This window comes from Wyeomyia smithii, chromosome 1 (genome assembly GCF_029784165.1).
Source record: "Wyeomyia smithii strain HCP4-BCI-WySm-NY-G18 chromosome 1, ASM2978416v1, whole genome shotgun sequence".
Lineage (NCBI taxonomy): Eukaryota > Metazoa > Arthropoda > Insecta > Diptera > Culicidae > Wyeomyia > Wyeomyia smithii.
This window is the reverse complement of record NC_073694.1, coordinates 149,660,933-149,685,588: the sequence shown is the minus strand read 5'-3', so window position 1 is coordinate 149,685,588 and position 24,656 is coordinate 149,660,933. Positions and strand designations below refer to the sequence as shown.

The 24,656-nt window shown below is 40.2% G+C and overlaps 2 protein-coding genes across 8 annotated transcripts in view; one reads left to right on the top strand and one right to left on the bottom strand.

Moving 5' to 3' along the window:
• The window catches only part of LOC129721650 (dedicator of cytokinesis protein 1), a 74,689-nt gene extending 61,527 nt beyond the window's left edge, over positions 1–13,162 (bottom strand). For all 6 annotated transcript variants that reach the window (XM_055674915.1, XM_055674496.1, XM_055674584.1 and 3 more), the window contains exon 1: positions 12,663–13,162. In XM_055674915.1, coding sequence (XP_055530890.1) covers positions 12,663–12,708 — 46 coding nt within the window. In that variant the 5' untranslated portion in view covers positions 12,709–13,162. The remainder of the gene's footprint in view (positions 1–12,662) is intronic.
• A 3,705-nt stretch (positions 13,163–16,867) lies between these two features.
• Positions 16,868–23,546, top strand: LOC129732818 (nuclear pore complex protein Nup98-Nup96). 2 transcript variants are annotated; one of them, XM_055694099.1, is made up of 6 exons: positions 16,868–17,024; positions 17,089–17,519; positions 17,611–19,912; positions 20,018–22,689; positions 22,755–22,867; positions 22,930–23,546. In XM_055694099.1, exons 2-6 carry the CDS (start codon positions 17,243–17,245, stop codon positions 23,248–23,250), a joined length of 5,685 nt encoding a protein of 1,894 aa, XP_055550074.1. In that variant the 5' UTR covers positions 16,868–17,024; positions 17,089–17,242; the 3' UTR covers positions 23,251–23,546. The 2 variants fall into 2 exon arrangements, with proteins under 2 accessions (XP_055550074.1, XP_055550082.1); XM_055694107.1 differs by having other exon boundaries at positions 16,880–17,020.
• The last annotated feature ends 1,110 nt before the right edge of the window (positions 23,547–24,656 follow it).

Genomic DNA, 24,656 nt, shown 5'->3' with positions numbered 1-24,656 from the left:
TCAATTTAATATCCGATGAAATGTTTGTTTATTATCTGATGGAGCTCTTATATAGGCCAAATGATGCATTCCCAATTTACTAGGTCCATAACTCTGCCGACCGTGCTTGGGAAAGCGCGGTATAACGACCAATCAGAGGTCGAATTTTGTGTTTTGACAAGGCTTAAGAGTTTTCAATAGTACAATAGTTCGAATGATAAAATTGCAATTGCAAAATTGCAATTTCATGCATTTGGTAGGAATCTGAGAAGATTTTCTAATCGATTACTGCAAAAACGAAGGAAATCCATCGAAAACTAACCGATTTATAAGCATTTGGAATTTTTCTCACTTTTTTCAGTTTTAGATTCTCATTTCACATCCCTATGTAGCCGAACTTCCTGAGAGAAGTATTCTAATTCAAAATTAAATCTTCATTAATTCATTTGCTGTCCTTATAAGGACAATTGTTCAATTTATCATAGGATGTAGTGTTTATCTTACATCTCTGTGTTACCTTGATAGTGAGGACTAAGGCGCACGGTCAACACGATGAGAAAGGTGTTTTCACATTGAAAACTAGACACGGCTTTACTGGAGGAAGTGTTGGCAAATGCATCTACCGCCAATACCACCGATATCATACGAAAGCGCGTCGTTTCATGTGGGGAATAAATATCAACAACGAAATATGACGCGCGTCTAAGCATAGCCCGAACTGTTTCGCCGTGCTGCTCCCATTTACCTTTACATCGGCCTCAGGGAAGTACCGGCTGCATCTGCATCTACCGCTGAGGCTGTCACTATACTGCTATTGGTACCAAAAGCTATTAACTCTTCAAATAAGTGTTTTATTTGTTCTCAGAAGAACAATTGTTCAATTCAAAATCGGATTTACGCAATCGCATCTCTGTAATATTACCGACAATAATATTCTTCTGAACAAAATGATACAACTTTCCCATTAGGCATCTGCCATAATAGACGCGAAAAGCGACGCGAACCGATTCTCTCGGCTGTAGGTTAATGTACAGCCATCAGTGGAGCTGTACATTAACCTACGGCCGAGCGAATCGGTTCGCGCCGCTTTTCGCGTCTACTATGGCAGAGGCCTTAGAGAAAGTTGCTGGCTGATGTATTCACTTCATGCAAGCCTGCTGCTGATGCTTCCCGCTACCACACTGAAACAGCATTTTAGTGAAGGGAGTGTCGTTGCATCAGCTGACCCTGCTACTATCGATGCTGATATACCCGCTGCAACAACTACGCTATGCATAGCCATGCCACAGTTGTGGCCGCTATACGCTGGCCCAACTGCTGAGCAACTGCAACGCTATCCGTAGCCATGCCACAGTTGTGGCCGCCATTGGTATCCGCTGTACCTGCATCTGCTGGCCCTGCTGCTATCGATGGTGAGATCCGCTGAAACTGCTTAGCTTATCCGCAGCCATGCCACAGTTGTGGCCGCTATCCGCTATCGATGGTACCCACTGCTCACTCCCGCTGCTGCTAAGGGAGGACTGCTGTCGTCGCTGTTCAGAACTATTATGAGCGGCTTCGACTAAAACAGGCTCTTATATAGGGATGAAAATAGGAATGAACTATTTTTCGTACATGGTGGAATGATATAACTTGAAAAATATGTGTCAGAGCGATCATTTGATAAGCTCCACCTCTTTTTTCAGTTTCTAAAGTTTTTCCTCAGTTTCGTAGCACGGATGCACAAAAATGATTTCTTGTCGAGCCGGACCGATAGCACTCTCATTGAAGCAACAAAATGTTGCTGCTGTGTTGTGCAGCTTGGTAGAAGAAAATGTTCCCGTCCCCGTGTCGCATGTAAGCAGATTATTGCGTTCAGTAGACAGTATAGAGATAGTGTATCCAGCGAATAAACACCGATGGTGCTCTCACACACGCAACGGTTTTAACCCGTATCTTATTGCGGTTTGTAACATCAAGCGATTTCGTTTGTTCGCTGTTGCGTGTTGCATCATGTTGCAACTTGGCAGCTGGGAGACGACGAAATTCTGTTTATGCTGATGAATTGAATCGACTTCATATTAGCTCTGCATAGTCGAACTAACTGCTTTTGTGAATGCGTACTAACAGGGCAGTTAATTATTCAATGTCGGTTATGCTGATCGCAGCCTTTGCGCTGCCCCTACAGTGGGGGGTTTACTAAATAAAGTGAAAATTAGACAACTACAACAGAATTTGATTGCATCCCGCACAGAATGTCTGCTTGTGTTGATGCCAGAAAATTATTAACCTTCAATTATTTTTTTATTTGCCTTGAAAAAAGCATGTTGCGGTTCAAAATCGGTTGCTAATTACAACCTTTGAGCTGCCCTAACATTGGGGGAGTTAAAATACACGGACAACATGCCCTGTGGAAGCTATTTCACATTCAGTTAATTAGACGGGTGCGACAAATTTGAATTGCTAGGATGCAACACAGAATGCTTGCTTGCGTTGACAAAAATTATTAACTTTCAATGACTTGTTTATTTGCCTTAAAAAAGGCATTTTGATTTCCGAAATTGGATTTCCTGATGGCAATCATCATGCTGCCCCAACACGGGGGGAATAAAGGCTGTCTGGCGACACACGCTGAGAAAATCCGCGCTGCTCCTGAGACGTGGTGACCAACCACAGGGCTAGTGCTGCTGCTAAGGAAGGACGACTGCTGAGTGCTGTTGTCGCTGTCTAGAACTATTATGAGCGGCTCCGGCTCATGAGACGTGGTGACCAACCACAGGGCTAGTGCTGCTGCTAAGGAAGGACGACTGCTGAGTGCTGTTGTCGCTGTCTAGAACTATTATGAGCGGCTCCGGCTGAAACAGGCTCTTATATAGGCCAAATAGCATGTTTTCAATTGCAAGGTATATGATCCTGTCGACCGTGCTTGGGAAGCAAGCATATAACGACCAATCAGAGGTCGAATTTTTCGTTTAGACAAGGCTTGGCTATTTTCAATAGTACAATAGTGTGAATAATAAAATTACAATTATCTTATTTTGGGAAGAATCTTAGAAGATTTTCCAATTTATTGCTGCAAAAACGAAGGAAATCCATCGAATACTAACCGATTTATTAGCATTTGAAATTGGACATATTTTTCACTTTTTTCGGTTTTAGATTTTCATTTTACATCCCTATGTAGCCGAACTTCCTGAGAGAAGTATTCTACTTCAAAAAAATTTGACAGAATCTCCCCGTCCCAATAGGTCAACTAATATTTGCTTCTATGAACGTAGACTTTTTTGATGTCTTGAAAGTAAAGCTTTTTCGGAAAGTTCGTAACAACCTCCTTTATCAGACAATTAAACGATCTGTTGTGAGAATGTTATTAAAACTGATGTCTTGAAGGAAAACATGCTGACACAGGCAACAGTACTGCACCGAGCCATGTATGAGAAGACGGTCGCTCGTCGTAAGTGCAGTAGCACTCGATTGCCATTTGTGTGCAGTCAAGCCAAGTGGAAACAATGTAGCTGCTGTCGACGTACAGTGGTGCGTGTTCGCAAACTACGCTGTGCGACCGGGGATAAAATAATTCTGTACGCAACAGTATATCACGATGTTGGATGTTGCATCCAATATGTGATTACAACTGAACGGATTTTGACCACCAATGCTTTGATCGAACGACGACGGTTGCCAAAGCATGAGATACAATAATTGGCATATCATTGTACATTGTACGATGAACAGTAAATTAGTAAAAAGTTTAGTTGAAATCCATTTTTTCTAGTTCAGTTTCGCAGCTTTCAACCAATCACGAGCTCGCTTTATATAGCTGCAACAGATGTTTTCTCATCGTTTTAAAGTGCTTATTGTATTACTACCCCTGAACAGATTTTAAACACCGATGTCTTAATCGACAGGTAGAATATTGCGAAAGATTGTTATATAATAATTAAAATATCTCTTCAACAAAAGTTGTGTTAACATTCTACTAATCAGAAGCTTGCTACCCCGTTGCTCGTTTCCGTTTGGTTGTCGTGACGAGTAGATGGCATTTGAACTGCAACCGTAGTGATTTTCATATCCATGTTTATTGATAAAAACTTCTTTTAAATTCCTAAAATTAGAAGTTGCATTGGGTTGCTGTCTTTTTGAATTCTACACTCTGTTTTTCTCAGATTTATTTAAATGACCAACTAAAGGCTATTTAAAAGACAATAAAAAACCAATATGCTTCGTAAAGATTTTTAAACAGATAGTTCAGATAGCTCGTTTAAGCTGTACTGATGGTTATATTTTTCCAGTAAAATAAATTTAATTCAATATGACAATCCTAGTTGCATTACGCGGTTGTGGTATAGAGAAAACCCAAATTATATGCATCTTGACGTTAGGTTTTAAACATTCATATTCGTATTTTTCAATTACAAAAATATTACATCAGCATCTGCAAGAAAATATTACTAAACATATAAACACAACCTGTCGCACAACACAACATATAAACCAAATATCTTAAAATAACAATATAGTTCACTCTCTAATTTTCCATATATTTCCGTAAAGACAGACAGGGAACACCCCCTCTTGTGGTGAGAAAGGTAACTAAACTCATTGCACAGTGGTACAGTAAGGCAATTTATGCGGACATAAGATTTTCGTTGCGATTTTGGTTTGCGATTTAAAGCCATAGTTTTTGTAAAAAGTTGTTTCTTATACATAGTCCTCTATTTATGTGCGAATGAAAATTAGGGTGGTCCTAAAATCAACGAAATGAAAACAAACTAACTTGGTTTTATTTGCATAAATAATTGTAAACCAACTAATTTTAAGCCATTTCGCTCTATTTTTCAATTCAAATTTAAAGACAAAGTTTTCTTCGGTAACTTTAATCAAAAATACGCCAATTTTGACGAAAAAACATTGTCGATATATTGTACAGATGGACTCTTCACTATTTCTATTTTAAAAATAGGCCCTTTTGATATATTGATGTTTCCGTTTAGGGCAAAGATAAATATTTTTTTTTTGTATCAAATTAAGAACAAATATTGTATAAATATTGTGAAGAAATACCGAAATTTGCTTAAAATTAGTTGATCTACAACTGTGCCGATGAATGTATACATTTATTTCTGCAAATAAAAAAGTTAGTATTTTTATTTAGTCGATTTCAGGACCACTCTAATTTTCATTTGCACATAAAAAATAGACTTAATATAAGAAACAAGTTCTTAGAAAAAAATTTACTCTAAAACCACAAAATCGCATCGAAAAACTCATGTCCGCCTACATTGCCTTACTGTACCACTGTGCATTGTTGTTGAATTTCTGTGAGCGTAACGCCATTCCGGGAGTTAAATATTGATAATATAATGTGATGTAGCTTATCGAGGCACTAAGAAGAAATATTCAAATAATCAGGCCATGACGTGTTAATGGTAAACTAATCCCAAGTTGCTATATACGTGGTTCCCTGTGTAACTTCACTAGCTCAGATCCATCACGGGAAGCAACTACGAAATGTGCGGCCGTCAAGCTCAAGCTCAATGATCAGGCCACGAAGTGTACAATTAAATGAAGGTTTCAATTACTCGTGGAGAAGATAAAAGGAGAAACCGCACAATGGTTGTCAATAGTCGTATATGGTTGTTGTGCAACTTTTAGCTTAGATAACACTTGAATGTTCTATCAATCTAACAATTTAAGTATGGATACATATAATGTTGTAATTGGTTTAAAAGCTTTATTATATTATATAAAAAAGATGTTCAACAAAACAAACATAATTAGTGATAACAACTGTTATGCAAAAACTATTATTTAATGTTTAGTTTTCTTCGCTTTGAAAGTTTATTTTGTTTTTTTTATCCATCCAAATTTTTTGCTTTCGAGTTCTAATCTTCGTATTAATCACTTGCAGCTTTGCTTTAACCAGTATATTTATGTATTTACTAGCTGACCCGGCAAACTTCTTCCCGCCTATTTTTGTGTTTAATTTAATAATTTTCAACATTCCAAATTCATTGATTTCTTGCGATTTGTTTATATCGTTTGAAATTATTGGTCGTAGTATTCGGCTGTTTTCCAGAAGTTGCCATCTTACAATTCAAAATGGTGTCTGAGGTCAATTTTTAGCTCCATGCATCATTCTGGTTAAAGAAACACTCATATTGGGTGGTATTTGGTCACTTTAGGCTATTTTCCAGAAACCGGAAGTCACCACCCTGGATTTTAAAATGGCATTTGGAGACAATTTCCGGCTCCTGAGCGTCATTCTGGTTTAAGAAACACCAATAATAGGTGTTATTTAGTCATTTTCGGCTGTTTTCCAGAAACCGGGAGTCACCATCTTAGAATTCAAAATGGTGTCTGTGGTCGATTCTAGCTGCTGCGTATCATTCTGGTATCGAAGCATCTCACATTGGATGGAAATCGGCCGGTTGAAGAAAAACCCATATTGGGTGGTATTTGGTCATTTTCGGCAGTTTCCTATTCACCGGAGGTCGTCATCTTACAATTCATAATGTTTTCTGAGGTCGATTTGTAGCTTCAGTGCATCATAACAATTCCGGAAATACCCATAATGAGTGTTTTTTGGTCTTCTGCCACTGTTGTTTAGGAACCGGAAGTCGCCATATTGGATTTCAAAATGGCATTTGGAGACAATTTCTGGCCTCTGAGCATCATTCTGGTCAAAGAAACACCCATATTTGGTTGTTTTTGGGTCATTTTCGGCAGTTTTCCAGTCACCAAAAGTCGCCATTTTACAATTCAAAATGTTGTCTGAAGTCGATTTGTGGTTTCAGTGCATCATCACGATTTCAGAAATACCCATATTGGGTGGTATTTGGTCATATCTCACTGTTTCTTAGAAACCGGAAGTCGCTATCTTGGATTTCAAAATGGTATTCAGAGACAATTTCTGGCCTCTAAGCGTCATTCTGGTTAAAGAAACATCCATATTAGGTGGTATTTGGTCATTTTCGTCTCTTTTCCAGTCACTGGAAGTCGCTATCTCACAATTCAAAATGTTGTCTGAGGTCGATTTGTGGCTTCAGTGCATCATAACAATCGCGGAAATACCCATATTTGGTCATTTGCCGCTGTTTTTCAGAAACCTAAAGTCGCCATCTTGGATTTCCAACTGGCATTTGGAGACAATTTCTGGCCTCTGAGCGTCATTCTAGTTAAAAAACACTCATATTAGGTGGTATTTGGTCATTTTCGGCAGTTTTCCAGACACCGGAAGTCGCCACTTTACAACTCAAAATATTGTCGGAGGTCGACAAACGTACAAACCGTGGAACACCACCCATGGATTGCCTCATACATAGGCGAACTTCATTATTATAAAATATTCGGCCGAGTCCACTTCAGAATAAAATGTGCATTTTTTTCAGTGTACCCATAAGGGTAATATTATTGTTGAAAGTTACTCTTTTTCGCATGTCGTGTAGAACAAAATCAGAAGTGGCGCACCTAGCGGTCGAAAAGGTGACTAACGCTTCTGTCATTTTCAAGTTGCCTGCATAATTTCACGTAAGTGAACTATATTGGTATTTAAGATATTTGTATAAACACAACCGTGTAAAGATACTAAACATATGAACACAACCTGTCATTGCCAGACTTGTAATTGAACAACATTATGCAAACATCAGTTGGAGAGGTTAATGTTGTTTATCAAACCGAGCAAGGTTTATTTTTGAAGGAAACAGACGGATGACTTTTAAATATGGCATTTTGTTGTTTGGTTTTTCATTGGTATCTTAAAACTGATTAATTTTTTTCTGGTTCTGCTTAATGAATAAATGTTTCAGTTGGCCTAAAATGAAAAAAAAATGACTGTTACATGTTACATCCTCATAAACTCCAATGTCAATTTCAAAATTTTTGAGAATATAGATTTTCCACTAAAAACTGCAACTATTTATCGTCACTTTTCCAACGAACTTGTAAATACAGGACTTTTTTATGTGACTTCTTTGCTAAGCAGTTGTAAGAAACTTACAATGATACTGCTTTGAAATCGGTGAGTGAGCTATCTTTCACAATCGCAATTGAAGATGAAAGGAAGTTTGCTTTCTACTAAATCGTTCTTAATTAAGACCTATATAAAAAATTGCCTTTTCACGTGTTGAAGAAATTGACTGCATTAGGATGAAAGGTATTCATCAATGTTAAAAACAGTATTTTTTTCTTCTTGAATAGATGTCTGCAAATAAATAATCTAAATTTTTTAAGTTGTCAAAATCGAACCATGTTAAAAATAAACGCTTTTCTTTTTATGACTTTCTGGTGGCATATGACCTTAACAATATGTGGCCACCAATGAACTAGTTTTAGGATTGTAAGTTGTTAGAGGTGTCGTTTGATGGATTTAGGCTCAATAATCTGAAAGTATCCGGAACGCAACGTCCGCATGAAGCCTGCAACGACCTAGACACTTGATATGACCCTTCCGAGTAATTAGAGGTATAGCACGGTATTAAGTACTGCTTTGATCATGTCTATTTTGGTTTCGGTTTCGGCAGCATAATGGACAAAATGCCTTTCTCTTGGTGGTTGTTGAGTTTGAATTGTTTAAAAGCAAAACAAGAAAACTATAAATTTTGTGGCAGCAACTTGTATTTGGCTAAAAGTGATACAAACTTCATGGACCAGAGTTGATCTGCGATAACGCACACATATATGAATTTTGACAGCAGTAAACCTCCCCTGGTTAAATCATAATCGATGTTTGGTGGCTGTTGGAGGTTTACATATGGTATAAATACGAGCTACCTGCATTCGCGCGCTCATTCTTGTTACTAATTTCGAGTGAGACGCAACTTCCTTTAGCAGAAGCAGAGCAATTCGGATGGATCCAGTAGAACAGCAGCAGCGAGAAAAGAAGACCGGCAAATGTGTCAGCTCGTTAGCCCCGAATCACGACAAATCATAATCCTAACTATGTTGTATTTTCTTTTGTTTCCTCTGTGTGGACACATCACTGCGACCAGAGATATTTGTTGTTTATTGTTGGTCTTGAATCATCTGACATAATGGTGGTCTTAATGATAAAATGAATACTTATTACTACTTAATGTTTACAGACAATAAAATCCACTTCGAAAACATTTAAGCCTGTCGTCTACGGAGAATATGCTCGAACGTTAGTACCGAGATGTTGAAGTCGGCTAGATTTGCTACAACATTGAAGCTAGCTGACATAGAACGGATGGGATCGTGTTGCCCATATGACGCAGAACGATGCGGTAGCGCAAGGAAGTTTCTTCGCCGTAATGGCCTCTCCGGGGCATACAGATGTAACTGCTCCAAAATTTCCGGGCATCGGTTCCACCAGTCAAAATTTTGAACACAAATAAAGCCTGTGAATCTAAACGTATTTGTTGCAGTGTTTCCATGCCTAAAAGCTGGCAGCGATCAAAATATACCGGTAGCTGCTGCGGATCTCGCTACGAAAGAAAACGAAGGGCGTGCCGTATGAATTTCCGTTGCACTGATTCGATTCTGGCAATCCAGTTTGCGTTATATGGACACCACACTACGGAATTGGTTTCCAGAACAGATCGCACCAAGGAATAATATAATGATCGAAGGCACAGTGGATCATGAAATTCCGCGGCTATCTTGAAAATAAAACCAAGCTGTCAATTCGCCTTTGTTATAATCTCATTGTAGTGTGGCCTGGAAGACAGCGCTGCATCCAACGTTACTCCCAAATCTCGAACCTGGTTAACTCTTGTCAGAGTTTGGCCAACCAACGAACGTTTCCGGATTGTTTTTCCTATGGAACGAAATCACACGTTTCTGAATACTAACTGTCAATTGATTTTTGGAGCACCACTTGATAAAAAAGTCAACCTTTTTCGCTGGAGTTCGCTGAAGTCGCTGGAGTTCAAGACAGTCTACAGTATTTCGTATTATCTTGTACAATTTAACATCATCTGCAAAAAACATATAGCAATTGTCTGGCAATATCAGAGATGCGTCATTTATATACAGTGCAAAGAGCAGTGGTCCTAAATTACTGCCCTGCGGAACGCCTGATACATTCGAAAAATGAGAAGAATGCTGTGATCCAACCTTTACGTAAAGTGTACGATTGACCAAATACGACCTCAGCCATTGTACAAGAGTAGGGGCCAATCCAAGTTTCTCCATCTTAGCGAGCAGGATACCATGGTCGACGAAGTCAAATGCAGCTTTCAAATCAGTATAAACCGCATCGATTTGGGCACCTTCGGTCATATTTTGTAAGCATATTGCAGTGAATTGCACGAGGTTGGTAGCAGTAGAGCGCTTTGGATAAAAACTGTGCTGATCGATCTTGATATATTGCTTGCAGCTAGCGAAAAGTGCATCATAAATTATTATCTCAAATACTTTTGAGCAAGCGCAGAGAGGAGTTATGCCTTTGTAGTTCTGCACATTTCGTATGTCACCTTTTTTGTGCACAGGGAACATAATCGATAATTTCCAGCTGGTAGGGAAAACACATCGTCGAAGCGACAAGTTGAGTAGCAAGCTTAGTGGACGTACGAACACAGCTTTACATCTTTTTCAGGATGCAAGAAGGAATGCCATCGGGCCCAGGAGCGAAAGAAAGATTCATTTTGTCGATTGCATTTGGTCTATTGTGATATTGCCCAGGTGTTTGCTGCATTCCGTACTTATTATTGCAGTTCCACTGTTGAAAAGGTGACATGCCCACCATTTACATCCGTGTTTGCGTGTGAGATTTGACCCTTCCTTTTCATGTTTAATACTTTACTTTACCGAGGCGCTTTCCATACTACCCATACAGCCTAAGGGGCCATCCACATTCCACGTAGACAGCTTTGGGGATGTGTAATTTCTACGGTCCATACAAAATTTTTGAAATTTATATGGGCAGTTGTCGACGGAGGGGGAAGGGGGTGGGTCGAAATCGTTAAAAATCTGACCACGTGGAATGTCGATGGCCCCTAAGTTTAATTCCCTTGAGAGATATCGCCAAACGTCGCTCTCTGGCCAGGGTAACTCTGAGAGGAATTTATTATCTCAATAGGAAGGAGTCTTTATCCCGCCAAAACCGCGTCACAATCATAATGCTCTGACTGCTGCTAAACGTCTAGTCAGTTTTATTTTAAGCAAGGCTTATATTTCGTCAAGAGAAAGGATGAAAGAGCACTGTAAAAACCGAGCTTTAGTTGCAGAAATAGTTTATGTTTTTTTCCTATCAATTGTTTTTATTAGACCAACCGCTCAAGGATCTGTAGTCATTTTTGCTATAATTTAAGGCAGTAACCTAAAGGTTTCGGAAACTTAAGTTGTTACATTTATTTTTAAATTTCTTCTTTCGTAAGCGCACAATTTTATTAAATAATTCAGCATATAATCACTCTATTAACATACAGAGAAAAAAATATGCTCCCATGAATTACATAATCACTTAATTGAAGGAAAATCTCCATCCTTCAAATTTATAAATTCATAGTATCAATATCAAAAAACTGCTTCCAATAAATACATCACGATAGTTGCTCTCCCTCGAATAAATATATTGTGAGCGTACTTGAAGCCTACATAAAAGACGTAGCTTCATCAGAGATTACATGCTTGCATGTAGAAGTTCACAGTAGCTGTCCTCGAGCGCTGCTATAGCTGTAGTAGCTACTGCTTGACTTGATCACGAACGAGTCGATGGCAACAGGCAATGAATCACTTGCAACAATCAAATACTTTGATCCTAGGCTGCAGACTAAAAGCATCCCAAAGCTGTGCGAAAGTGGAAACCGGAGAAACCGGACCGGGCTATATACCAAGTCGTAGGCTATTCGAACTATCTTGTAGATTAGAAGAAAGAACTTTTTGTCAGCATTAAAAATAATCACAAGTTAATTGAATCGAGAAGAAAATCTCAGTGACGAAATAAAACCATTTATGTACATTCAAACCTGCGAGCTCCAATATTCTGTTTCTTCTGCGTAGATGATGAATGAACACATCAAAGCGAACCATCTCTATAAGCATAATTTACAATTACGCTTTTCAGCCTCTTTTTTATAAATTTTTTTTTTCACATCATTCAGCACATTTCTTGAAAAAAAAAACAATTAAACTGTTTTCTTGGTATCCTAAAAGTTCATGCCAACGGTTCTAGCTATTGAAAACAAGTTACTAATCGAGAATTGATCAAGATATTCTGCTAGAATGTCTAGAATGTTTAAGGCGTAGGATCTACGCGAGAAAAAGTATACCATTTTTTCTAAGATCAAGTATGATATGTTTTTCCAGATTACTTTTATGCAAAACTTTTATTCGCCAGTAAAAGGTAATGATTTTTGAGTTAAAAATCTAGCGATCATGAATTATCTTTAACTTGCAAAAGAAATGGCATTTGAAATTAAACCGACAGTCAACAGCATGTTTCTTCCTGGAATGTCACCCCTACTGTGAACTGCAGCAGCGAATGCAGCTTCAAAAATAAGCACAAAAAGTCACACACGTCGCTCTTCGTTTGTCTTCTTCGGTGAACAATTTCGTCACCAATACACGACAACGGATTAGCTATTCTTTCTCCTTTTTCACCACCTCTTCTTCAACTTGGCTAAGCACTCTAAACATTACGTTTGCTTATCTTTTCTTCCATCATATTCCACAACTGACACTTTTTTTTGCGATGAGAATAGAATAAGAAGTAAAAGATAAACAACTCCCATTCTTACCGATAGCAAGCAATTTCGAATCGCCAACACTTTTCCACACCGTCATCTTAAATGATTTTTTCGCCAATTTTTCTCTCGCGATTTTTATGGAGCACGGGTTAGGTCGCCAATCCACCTTATCAACCCATCAATGCGACGGGACCATTGAAAGAACGATATCGAAATTTATTGAGTTTTTTACCACCCCTTGAGCGTATTTCTTTTTCTTATTTTGACTCAAACTTTACTGTTTCATTCTTTACACACATTTTGGTTGCACAAACTTACGCACACTTCGAACATACACACACCCTCATATATCACGCCGCACGAGTGGGGTGCTGTAGAAGTGAGATCAGCGCAACTACGGCCGGCCGCCTCCCTTTCTGCTTAGCCCATTCAACAATTACTGGGCGAGGGAGGAAAACTACGCACACTATCACAAAAGCACAGCACTAAGCGCATCCGACAGCGAGCGACGACGAGAATCTGCAACCGAACGGTACCAAAGCAGCACATCGAATGTTTACACTTTCGCTATTGACGCTGCTACGGAGCTCGCTCAGTTTCTTCCCAGACCAAGCTTCGGCTTTTCGATAAAAGCTTACGGATATTCATTGTACTCATGGGTGAAAACTTTGACTATCAGAGGCGCTGACATCGGATGTTTAGAAAATTGGGTTGTTAATAGCAAGGGACTGGTACGGTAGGTTTCTGGCGTAACGAACATGTATTTTTGTACCATTAGTCAGAAAACCACTTTATCTGGCACCAAAATTTGCTTCATTTTTTTTTTATTCTCGCTTATTTTCCGTCGGTCTAGTTCCGCCACTGTTGTTGTGCCAATCACCGACGGCCAGGGAGGCGACTCCACCCAGGACCCTAACTTACGACCCGTTATTTAACGGACCGGCGCCAACGGCTTTACTTCCTCATGCGATGGAAGGCGTGATCCCAGAGATTTTTCGCCTCAGAAAATCTCCCGGTGTCGGCTAGGATTGAAAATAGACCAGTTGGGTTGGTTGTGAGTGGATCACGCCACCTCACAACCATCGACACCTATTTCGGCGGTGGGATTCGAACCCAGGCGTCGAGCGTGGTTGGCGGAGACGTTACCAACCACGCTAGGCCCCCGCCCAAAATTTGCTTCACTTCATCTTCGAACAAACTATAGCTTTAAATAATATGCATAACATTGCGAAAATTGCTTTATATTATCCGATATGCAAACAATAATAACAGTCACCTGAAAAAAAATTTACGATGTATTTTGCGGTGAGAACAGTAAACGGACAATGTTTTTTATTGTAATCATAAAAAACATGTTATTTTTACTGTAAGCTTGCAAACGATATTTGTCATTACCATGTTTCAACAAAGTTTTTCGTTAAAATTGATGTATTTACAATGAAAAACGTAGTTAAATTATGGTATAACCACAGACTAACAGACATAACACGTCGAACAAATTTTCAATAAAATCACCGTTTGGATGATTCCAGTACTTTACGTTAGTAACACTATCACCATCTGCTGTCGTGTTCGCGCTGCGTCATATGTTCGACATCAGCGCCGGCGTTACTACATGTGTCAAATGGGGAACTACAGAATATGTATGAGATTGCATGACAGCGCCCCAGACGACGTTTTCGCGCGATGACTATTATTCGATTGAAAATTTAAAATGAACCTTCTTTTCTGGCGATGTTACGTCTGTTAGTCTGTGGTATAACTATGTACAATTACAGCAACTTTTAGAGTTTTTTTGATTTTATTTTTTCGGGCAATGTTTGGCTGTTTTGCCCGTTTTGTCCGAACCAGCACAAGAAAAGGCAGAACTGTCCATTTTTCGGATGCCAGTGCCAGTGATGTTGGTAACGCGTCAAATGTATGGTAGCTGACAGCGATGCCATTCTCGTGGTTTATAGTAAATTTCTTTATTCCCAGTGCCCATCTAGTTTTGGCCTAGAGCCAACCTTACTGTAGTCAAAACATTTATTTATTCACTTGTTTTTGACGGTTTTGCCCAGTTACCTGAATGCACCATAGAAGCACGTCGCAAATTTTGTCAGTTTTTACACACTTAGATTTTATTGCCGTGAACTCAACAGCTGATAAATTCAGCGAAATGTTCTACAATTTTTCGGCAGAATTTTCGAGACTTCGACTGGTTTACGGCAGAGTCTATGTGTATAAAGTCGCGCAAAGATGAAACCAAAGGAACCAAATCAGTGTCAAACGAGGGTACCAATCGAGCAATGTAAATAAACGAAGTGATAATGTTAGGAGTGGATGAAAAGTGTTGTTATTGAGCGTGATAAAGAATATGTGTTTTTCCGAAGTTTTAACTACACATTTTAATCCAACATTAAACCTGTACACTGGTTCAGTTAAATTTAACAAAGCATCACCGGTGTAATCTTTCGAGTCGTGTACCTTGTGAAGAATATCAAAAAAATGATACAGTCATACCTCGATATAAGGCAACCTCGATATAACGTAACTCGATATAACGTAACTTTCACCTCGATATAACGTAACTTTGAAAATGTATTGAAATTGAAAATAAATGATACAGCAACTGTATTCGGGGTATAAATTGCTTCAAAAAAATGTTTGTAGTAAGTTTTAAAATTAATGAAACTAATGCGAAAATTGTCCTAAATGGGCATAAGAAAGGTTTAAAAATACTCATCGATGATGGAAAATAGGTTTTCCCGCATCCTTCAGTAACAATTCATGGTCTTGCATCAATTTGGAAAAAATTTTTTTTTGCTTGTTGAAATTAGGAACCATTCAAATATTACATAACGCGGAATCTGGCAATTTTCAATACCCACCCACCCCCATGTAACGCAATTTTACATGTTTGCCACATGCAATATAACGCTCCGCTGAATACCCCCCCACCCCCTAGAGCGTTATGTATTATTTGAATGATCCCTTACTGATATGTGATGAGAAAAAGGTTTTCACGCATCTTTGAGTAACCTGTGCATCAATTGAAAAAAAAATTTTTTCTGCCTTTGAAAATATTTCTAAATGGGCATAAGAAAGGTTTAAAAATACTGATAGGTGATGGAAAATAGGTTTTCGCACATATTTGAGTAACCATCAACATTCTTGCATAAATTAAAAAAATTTTTTTTTGCTTCGATATAACGTAACTCGATATAACGTAACGAAAAAAAAAATAAAGTTGCTTTATATCGAGGTATGACTGTATTCGCTTATGCATGATGAAAAACAGAGCTGTATTCAGCTTTTTACGCGCCATAATGGCGAACGCTATAATGAAAAAATCGTAATATGTTACCTACCCTCTGACAACTCTGCTTACGTCAGTGTGACTCTTCATGTATTTCGCACGAAAAACAATAAATCTGGCAACATTTATGTTGCCAAAACTGCAGGAATCACGAATCTAACGTAAACAGAAAGGTTCACAAATAACGAACGCGCATTATAGCACCCGCCATTATGGTGCGTAAAAAGCTGGATAGTTCTTGGCAACAAACGGCACAAAAACTGCGTTGCCGAAACGATAGATTTTCTCTTTGCGCGACTCTATATACACATGGACTCTGGTTTACGATATATCTACTGAGTGTTCGTCAGAATATATTGCTGACATTTGTTAAAAATTTCGCCGAGCTCGTTTAGCTGTTAGGAAAATAAATTACCGTTTAACAATAATAACCGGTTGTCTGATACCTAGTCTTTACATAAAGCGGAATTTGGCAATACCTCTTACCCTCACGTAACGCAGTTTTGCAACGCTTCGCTGAAAATCCCCTTACCTCATTCCAAGAGCGTGCTACGTAACATACGAATGTTCCTTTTAGCATCAACAATCGGACATATTTTGCAAACAACTCCTGAAGTGCCGCTGACAACATTTTCAGCAACCCGCAAAGCTTACGCTGCAAACAAATTTCATTTGCACCGTTGACCAGGGATACCAGATGTGCAGGTTTGTCTGCAAAACACAGATTTTCAGAGTCCGTGAGCAGATTCTGATTCATTCGCAAATATTTGCAGATTTTCTATAGATTCTCCAGATTTTTGGCAGAGTCTCCTTATATTTGCGCAACACGTGGGGTGATTTTTGCAGACTATTGACTGCGTGTGCGAATTTTTTTCGAATCACGGATAGATATTTTTCAGATTCCAAGCAGATTTTTCTGGTTGCACACATTTTTTTTTCAAAAAACATCTGGCATCTCTGCCGTTGACGTTTACTTTTTCTGATCCAACAACAACGTAAAGTGCTGCAAATTGTGAAGAGGCCGTAAAAAATCAGAAAAAGAAACTGTTTTTTCTGCAAAAGTGTTTATCAAGCAATTTCAAGTTTTAGTATTCGGTGGCGTGTACGTTACGTACGTGAGTTTCAATTTATTAAAGCACATATTAAAACCGGGTAGCAATTATTATTTTGCTTCTGTAGATTTTCATCGGGTGTAGTTTTTTTTACCTCTCGTGAATCAAGGTTATGTTGGCGCGTTTTTGTTTTTGTGTTAAAACTGACAGCTACTGAATATATCTACGAAACGAGACATTTCTTCAATTTAACTCCAGATTAGTTAGTATTTTGGTGAAAAATGTTTGGTGCCAAACCGGGTGGATTCGGACAAACCAGTGCGGCAAGTGGTTTCGGGACATTTGGAACAAATACGGCAACGGCTAGCCCTTTCGGTCAAACCAACACCTTCGGAAAACCTGCAACCGCCGGCGCCTTCGGTGCAACACCAGCTTTTGGACAACAAGCAAATACTTCTTTATTTGGACAAACCCAACCTGCGACTGGACTATTCGGAGCCAGTACTAGTGCTGCGCCTGCTTTCGGAGCTCCAGCGACAACACAATCTGGATTTGGAAGTGAGTAATTAGTGTGACGTCATCAGTACTATACGACGCAATTGCAGTTTTGTGCATGAAAATTCATGTTGTTTCTTACGTTTATTTTTAGCATTTGGCCAACAGCAGCAACAAACAACATCGTTATTTGGAACACAAAATAACACGGCACCTAATACAACGTTATTTGGCGCTAACAATAATAACTCGGCTTTCGGTGCAGCAAAACCTGCCGGATTCGGTGGATTCGGCCAAACTGCTCCACAAACTTCTTTGTTCGGACAAGCCAGTACTAGCCAGACCGCAACAGGCGGTTTCTTTGGTCAGAACACTCAGAGTGGAGGTTTATTTGGTGCACCAAAAAATGCGTTTGGCGCAACAGCCCCAGTTGGTGCGGGTAATGGAACTGCTGTTGTTAAATATCAGCAAACTCCTTCCACAGACACACTTGTCAAAAATGGACAAACAAACACTGTTCAAACTAAGCAGCATTGTATAACCTTTATGAAGGAATATGAAAATAAATCAGTTGAAGAGCTTCGCTACGAGGATTATGCGGCTAACCGGAAGGGGCCGCAAGCCGGATCAACTCCTGGAGGATTTTTTGGGACGACAGCGGTCGCAACACCGTTTGGAGCAACTGCAACGCAGCCGCAGTCGCTGTTTGGGCAGGCTACAACATCTCAGCCTAGTACAGGACTGTTTGGTACTACCACAAATACTTTTGGGCAAACAACTGCACCTGCCTTTGGAGCTACGCAGAATGCAGGATTCGGAAAGCCATTCGGAAGTGCAACGACAAGCAGTGGATTTGGATTTGGGCAAACCAATACTAATACAATGGGTGGATTGGGAACAAATAAACCAGCGTTTGGTACAACCACGGGCCTGTTTGGTCAACCAGCGGCACCAGCTGCGAACACCTTCGGACAACCATCGGCTTTTGGCGGGTTTGGAACGCAGAACCAGCCGCAGCAAGCTGGAAGTTTATTTTCAGGAACTGCTACCAGCACAGCACCTGGAGCCAGCGCATTCGGAGGTTTGGGCACCCAAACAACTCAGACTGGTTTTGGATTCGGCTCTAATACAGCAACCATGACCGCAGGAGGAGGCTTGTTCGGTGCAAAACCAGCCGCAAATACGTTTGGAACATTGGGCAGTAGTTTTGGCCAGAATCAAACATCAACAGCGCCTGCGTTTGGTGGTTTTGGAACAAACACAACTACAGCAGGGTCGCTTTTTGCCAATTCATTCAATAAACCGGCAGCTCCGGCATTCGGCTTAAACACGACCACATCAACGGGTACCTTTGGGGGTGGATTGAATTTCGGTGCTGGATCCGGTTCCCTTTTCGGAAATACTGCTAACAAACCTGGAACACTTGGAACTGGTAGTGGATTATTCGGAAATACGTCTGCCCTCGGTGGTGGAACTGGTGCCTTTGGTGCTCTTGGAACTAACAGTTTTGGTACTGGTCTAGGCACGAACACAGGGTTGGGAAATCTTGGTCAACCTGCTCAGCCTGCGGTGCCAATTCATCAACAAATTTTAGCCATGGTTACATCTCCCTACGGGGACAATCCAATTTTCAAAGACATTAAGCCACTTGCATGGGCAACAGAAGACTCGCTGAAACCAACAAATCCTTCTGCACAAAAAGCAATTCTTGAAGGTGCCAATCAACAGTTTAAAGTATCGCCAAAAGTAACTGGAAGTGGCGTTAAAGTGAAGCCAGTCGGATCGGCAACATTATCGAAAAAGTCTCTATTCGAAGGTTTAGAGGAATATGACAGCACACTGGAGGAATCGTTTACACTTAAACCGAATGCAAAACGTCTGATCATAAAACCCAAATCCACGACTCCAACAATCACTATTCAAAATCGATCATCGATAGTTCAAACAAACATTCAATCAAAGGAAGATGCAGCAGGAAAAGAATCTTTCCAAAATCAAATTCCGGTAGAGGCTCAACAGGGTACATCTAGCCAGGACACGAGCCGTCGAGTATCTTGGTTGCAATCAAACGCGCTGGAGAAAGTTCGCCAAATCAATCGCATGTCAGATTCAGTACTGGACAGCACGATCAAAGAGTTTGCCCTCGCTGGTGGGCTGCAACCATCTTCTACTACAATGACAGTTAAGGAAGCTTCGGTTGCTGATTCGTCCGGAAATTCACCACCTGTTGCGGCTGGTACATCCAGTGGTAACGACAGTGGCCATTGCGCTACAGTCCCCAACACCAGCTCGCCAGTCAACATGAACGATTCGTCGCTTATGTCATCATCCAATCGTTCCTTTCTCAATGATACCGCTAGTGCGAGCGGTGTAGGCGATGTGTCGGCGGTTTCTGGAGCTGAAACCATTGAGGATGCCGAACCACATCCGACTGGAATAGTTTTGCGTCGACCAGGGTATGTTTTCTTATAATAGTATACACTTATTTTGGCACGTTGACCTGCTTTTATAAACAATTCTACAATTATTTGTAACATACATTTTCCGATTCCCTCCCGCAGATACTATACGATTCCCACGTTAGACGACATTCTGCAATTGATGGACGAAGAGGGTCGTTGCGTTGTACCCAACTTCACAATTGGTCGTAGGGGGTATGGCAACGTGTACTTTAACGAGCCGATTGACGTAGCAAACTTAAACCTAGACGAGATTGTACACTTTCGCCATAAGGAAGTTATCATCTATCCAGATGACGAAAACAAACCACTGGTCGGTGAAGGTCTGAATCGCAAGGCACAGATAACGCTGGACCAGGTTTGGCCACATGACAAGGCACTTCATGAACCAATCAAAGATCCGCATCGGTTGGCTCTGATGGAGTATGAAGGGAAACTGCGCAGGGTATGTGACAAGCATGACACTCGCTTTCTAGAGTATCGTCCGGATACTGGAAGTTGGGTATTCAAAGTAGATCACTTTTCTAAATACGGATTGAGCGATAGCGATGAGGATGAAACACCTGCCGATCCGAAAAAATCGAAAATGATGGTTTCCAACGAGATGAAGCTACCATCGAAGGAAACTGGTGCCATTCAAAAAAAACCACAAGCATCTACTTTGTTCAACCGAGAGAAAGCTTCAATGCAACACGAAGATTTCAATTTTTCGCTCATGAACGACAGCTTAGCTCCAACGAGCCCTACCGCAGCATTAGCGTTGGGGATGGGAACCGACTCGCATAAACTGCAGCTCATGAAGGCTTCCTTCTTCGTAGAGGATGACTTCGACCGGCGATCTGTACTGTCGGAAATGACCGATGGAGGTAGGGATAGCCCCGATCAAACTGTTCCTAACAAACCCTTCTTAGGACTCGGTAGAACTCTAACCAGCAGTCTTTATTTGCGAAAAGCAGAGTCACCAACAATATTGGAAACAGATTCCATGCAGTTAGAAGACTTTGATCAGTCAGCAGCTGCGATTTTCGCAACTTCGACAAGCAAAAACTTACAGGAACAGATGTTCCAAGCAAGGCGAAAGGATACACCAATTGATATCCCAAGGCCAATCGGTCCCCGGTCATTACCGTTGATTTTGAAGCCACGCGTGGAATTAGTACACTCGAACGATATAGTAATTCCCTTTCAACAATCAATTTTGAACCGTTTTGTAAATAACAAAACTGATTTAGCGTTTTTTCAAGGTCGCAAGTTCAAAGTAGGCTGGAGCTTCCCGGCATCATTGGTATTACTGAGTTCTAGTGAAAATTGTTCTCAGCTAAAAAAGAGTGAGCTGCTTCCTATTTGTGAATTACAAAACTTTTTCCGAGGCCGCTCTGTCCAAGATTATTCTCCGGCAGTACTACAAATGTTACAAATTGGCTCATCAGTAGAAACGGTCGATTTTCAAAAAACAGTTGAGGACCATCTAAAGATAGAGTTGAAGTACGACGAAGTTCGGAAAATGAGCAACAGCGATTGCCCGTACTACGTGCCCGGTGGCAAGTATGCCGGTTTAGCCGACCATTATGAAACGACCAAAATGCTAGCAGATAGTTTTGATGCACCACACGAAGCGCTCTGTGTTGAAGTTTGGTCCTTATGTGCTGCCCTTTGGGGTGCCCGTGAAGAGCTAGAGGATGTGGATGATAGCGCTCATCTGAGTACAATGTTTCGAAGAGATTTATTCTCCGAATGGATTGAGGCAGTTGTAACCGAAAAATCGTCCAAGGAATTAGCTGCTGCACTGCAGGGAAAAAAGCAAGACTATTTAGATCAACTACTGGAGCTTGTCTGCACACACAAAATACTGGATGCATGCGAGCTTGCTTTTGAAAATGACGATGTTAATCTTTCAATGTTACTAGCACAAATTTCTGGAGGACCAACGATTCGTCAATTGATCCAGCATCAGCTTAGTTCGTGGCAAGATGTAGAGGCAGATAGTTTTATTGACGTTCGCCGACTGAAACTGTTCATGTTGATTGCTGGAATACCACTGTTATCGTCCACGCATGGCACAATCAACATTTTCGAACAATTGGACTGGTTGAAATCTTTGGCCCTCCATCTCTGGTATTTATGCTCTCCGACTGCTTCCATTACCGACGCTTTACTCAACTATGAATCATCATTTCAATCCAACGAATTTTTCGCTCTACCACCCACACCAAACTACACGACGCGAGTATTGTTCACCGGATCCAAACCAATTCATGATATTCGATTCCACCTGCTGAAGCTTTACTCTAAGCGTTCACATCCAATGGAAGCTTTGCTGAACCCAGCCACGCATACACCCGATCCTCTTGATTTTCGTCTATCGTGGTTTCTCATGCAAACATTGGAAACTCTTGGATATCGTCACTGCTCCGAATTATCTCGTAGTCAGCTCCACTTGTCTTTTGCAAACCAGCTAGAAAATCACGGAATGTGGCATTGGGCTATATACGTGTTGCTGCATTTGAATGACCAATCTAGGCGGGAACTAAGCATCCAGGATCTTCTGTATCGACACATTGAGTTGTCGACCGACGAGGATTACTTAGAGCGAGAACAGTTTGTCGTCGGTGATCTTGGCATTCCAGAGAAGTGGATTTTCTGGGCCAAAGCTGTGCGGGCTGGAGCACAGTTTGACTACCACCAGCAAGCATGCTTCCTACTTAAGGCCAAACAATGGTCAAAAGCACATGAAGTTATCATGGAACACATTGCAGCGGATTGTGTGATCAATGGTGAGTCCAGTGAGAGCAAAAATTGTACGTGTTCGTCTTAGAACTAATCTTTTTTTAACATACAGATGATATTCCGTACCTAAAGACTCTATTAAATGAATTCGAGGATGTAAAGCAAATTTCCAATTGGTCCATCAAAGGGCAGATTCTACGGGATTTCATTGAATTGAATGAAAAGGTAAATCTGAATTTTGTAAACAGTATTTGTTTATCGTTTAATTCTCCAATCTTATTCCTCAGTTTGATCTCATCCGAGATGCTATCGATGATGACGTGGCCGAAACGCGACTGGAGGAACTGAAACCCAAACTGTCGGACCTGTGCTCGGTGATTAAAATGTTTCCCTGTCCGACACCAAAGCATCGTCTGTGTCAAAGCGAGATAGCCCAACGGTTAGCCTATTTGATACGGTCGTTCTTCAGCCAGGACCCGCAGATAAATAGTTGTGCTCTGATGCGCAGTGCCCTCGAGAAGCTTCCGCTACCGCAGGAGTACGCTTTGGAGGAGCTGCGACATATGCTTAACGCGTTCCTAACAGAGGACCTTCGGAAGCCGGTTTAGTTAGTAGGCATACTGATGTGCGTCACCAGAAGTAAAACTTTGTATTAGTATGTTATTTTCTAAATACGATAGCGTAGATACTATATGATTCACGGCAAACATGCAACACTACTTGGTAAACACAGTACCGAAACATATATGTTATTAGTTGATTTTTTACGTATTTTGCTGAAAGACAACCTAAACTATTATACAGATATCGCACTAGCTTATGCAAATTCTACTTTATGTGTATTTTTTCCAATTAAGTCCAATGTTGGTATCAATGGTCTTAAAACAAAGTTTGCTTTGACGAACTACCATTTATTTTTATTGAAGTATGGGATATGATGACCGTTTACCTGTTCATTGGGCTGCTAAAGGAAATCGACTTTTCTAATTTAGTTCAGCGGTAGGGTTCAAAATTTTCGTCTTCTCGAAAAAAAATCCACGTGCAAAATTTCAGCTTAATCGGAAAGTTAGAAATTGTTTTGCATAAAACGTCAATATCTGGTGCTATTTGAAATATCATGTTCAATATCATAAACTGCTTTTTTTTTTCGTCGATCAAAATTATAAATCAAAATTGTAATTGCGGGCAAAGTGGCTCTAAGGCACAGTTCACGAATCCCGACTGATCTGTTAAGTACTTTTTTCGAGAAGACGAAACTTTTGCTGTGTGGACTCATCACTGCGACCAGACATTTGATTTATTGTCATCTTGCCCAACTGTTTTTTGTACTCCGCACTTCAATTATGGCAGTATCGCTATCAATAGGTAACAAACATAATCAATAACCATTAAACGTGCCTAACAACTAGTTCGGGATATAGTCACGACTGTATGGGATATCGTTCAACCATATGGAATAACATCCGTTTATGGTTATTCATTATGCGAGAAGTGATACGCTCATCATTTATATCCGTGCTTGTATGTGAGATTGCGCCCTTCCGCTTCAAGCTTACTACTGCTGTATTACACCGACCGAGCCTCTTTCCATTCTAAATGGTCGGCGTGCTGCGTGCAGTCGGCGTTTTAGGTTCAACCTCACAGTATGTTCTAACATCATATAAACTATTTAAACGATTTCGTTTTCTCATGAGAGATAGCTTTTTTAAAAAATGGCACTTGGTTCGATCTGGTCGCTTCGCAAACCTTCGCAGACTAGCAATTACTATTTCACGTGACTTTTCCTACGAAAACTAGCTTAAATAGTAATTGGCTGAGGTAATACTTATGTAATGCGTTAAAATTCATTTCATGGATCGGATCATGTTTAGGCTGAAAATCTCGTCGGATGTGGTCTTACCGCACAGAAGAAATTCGTACAAATAAAAAAAAACGCATATAAAAAGTTGCACATAATAAAATTCGCACAAAAACAGGTTTGACTGTGATTGTTCACGAACTAAGCACGTGCGGT

What these genes read in the sequence shown, in the direction of transcription:
- LOC129732818 (XM_055694099.1), top strand. Translation starts at nt 17,243, where the DNA reads ATGTTTGGTGCCAAACCGGGTGGATTCGGACAAACCAGTGCGGCAAGT. An exon ending in AACACAATCTGGATTTGGAA is followed by an intron (nt 17,520 to 17,610) that starts GTGAGTAATTAG and finishes GTTTATTTTTAG; the next exon opens with CATTTGGCCAACAGCAGCAA. An exon ending in ATAGTTTTGCGTCGACCAGG is followed by an intron (nt 19,913 to 20,017) that starts GTATGTTTTCTT and finishes TCCCTCCCGCAG; the next exon opens with ATACTATACGATTCCCACGT.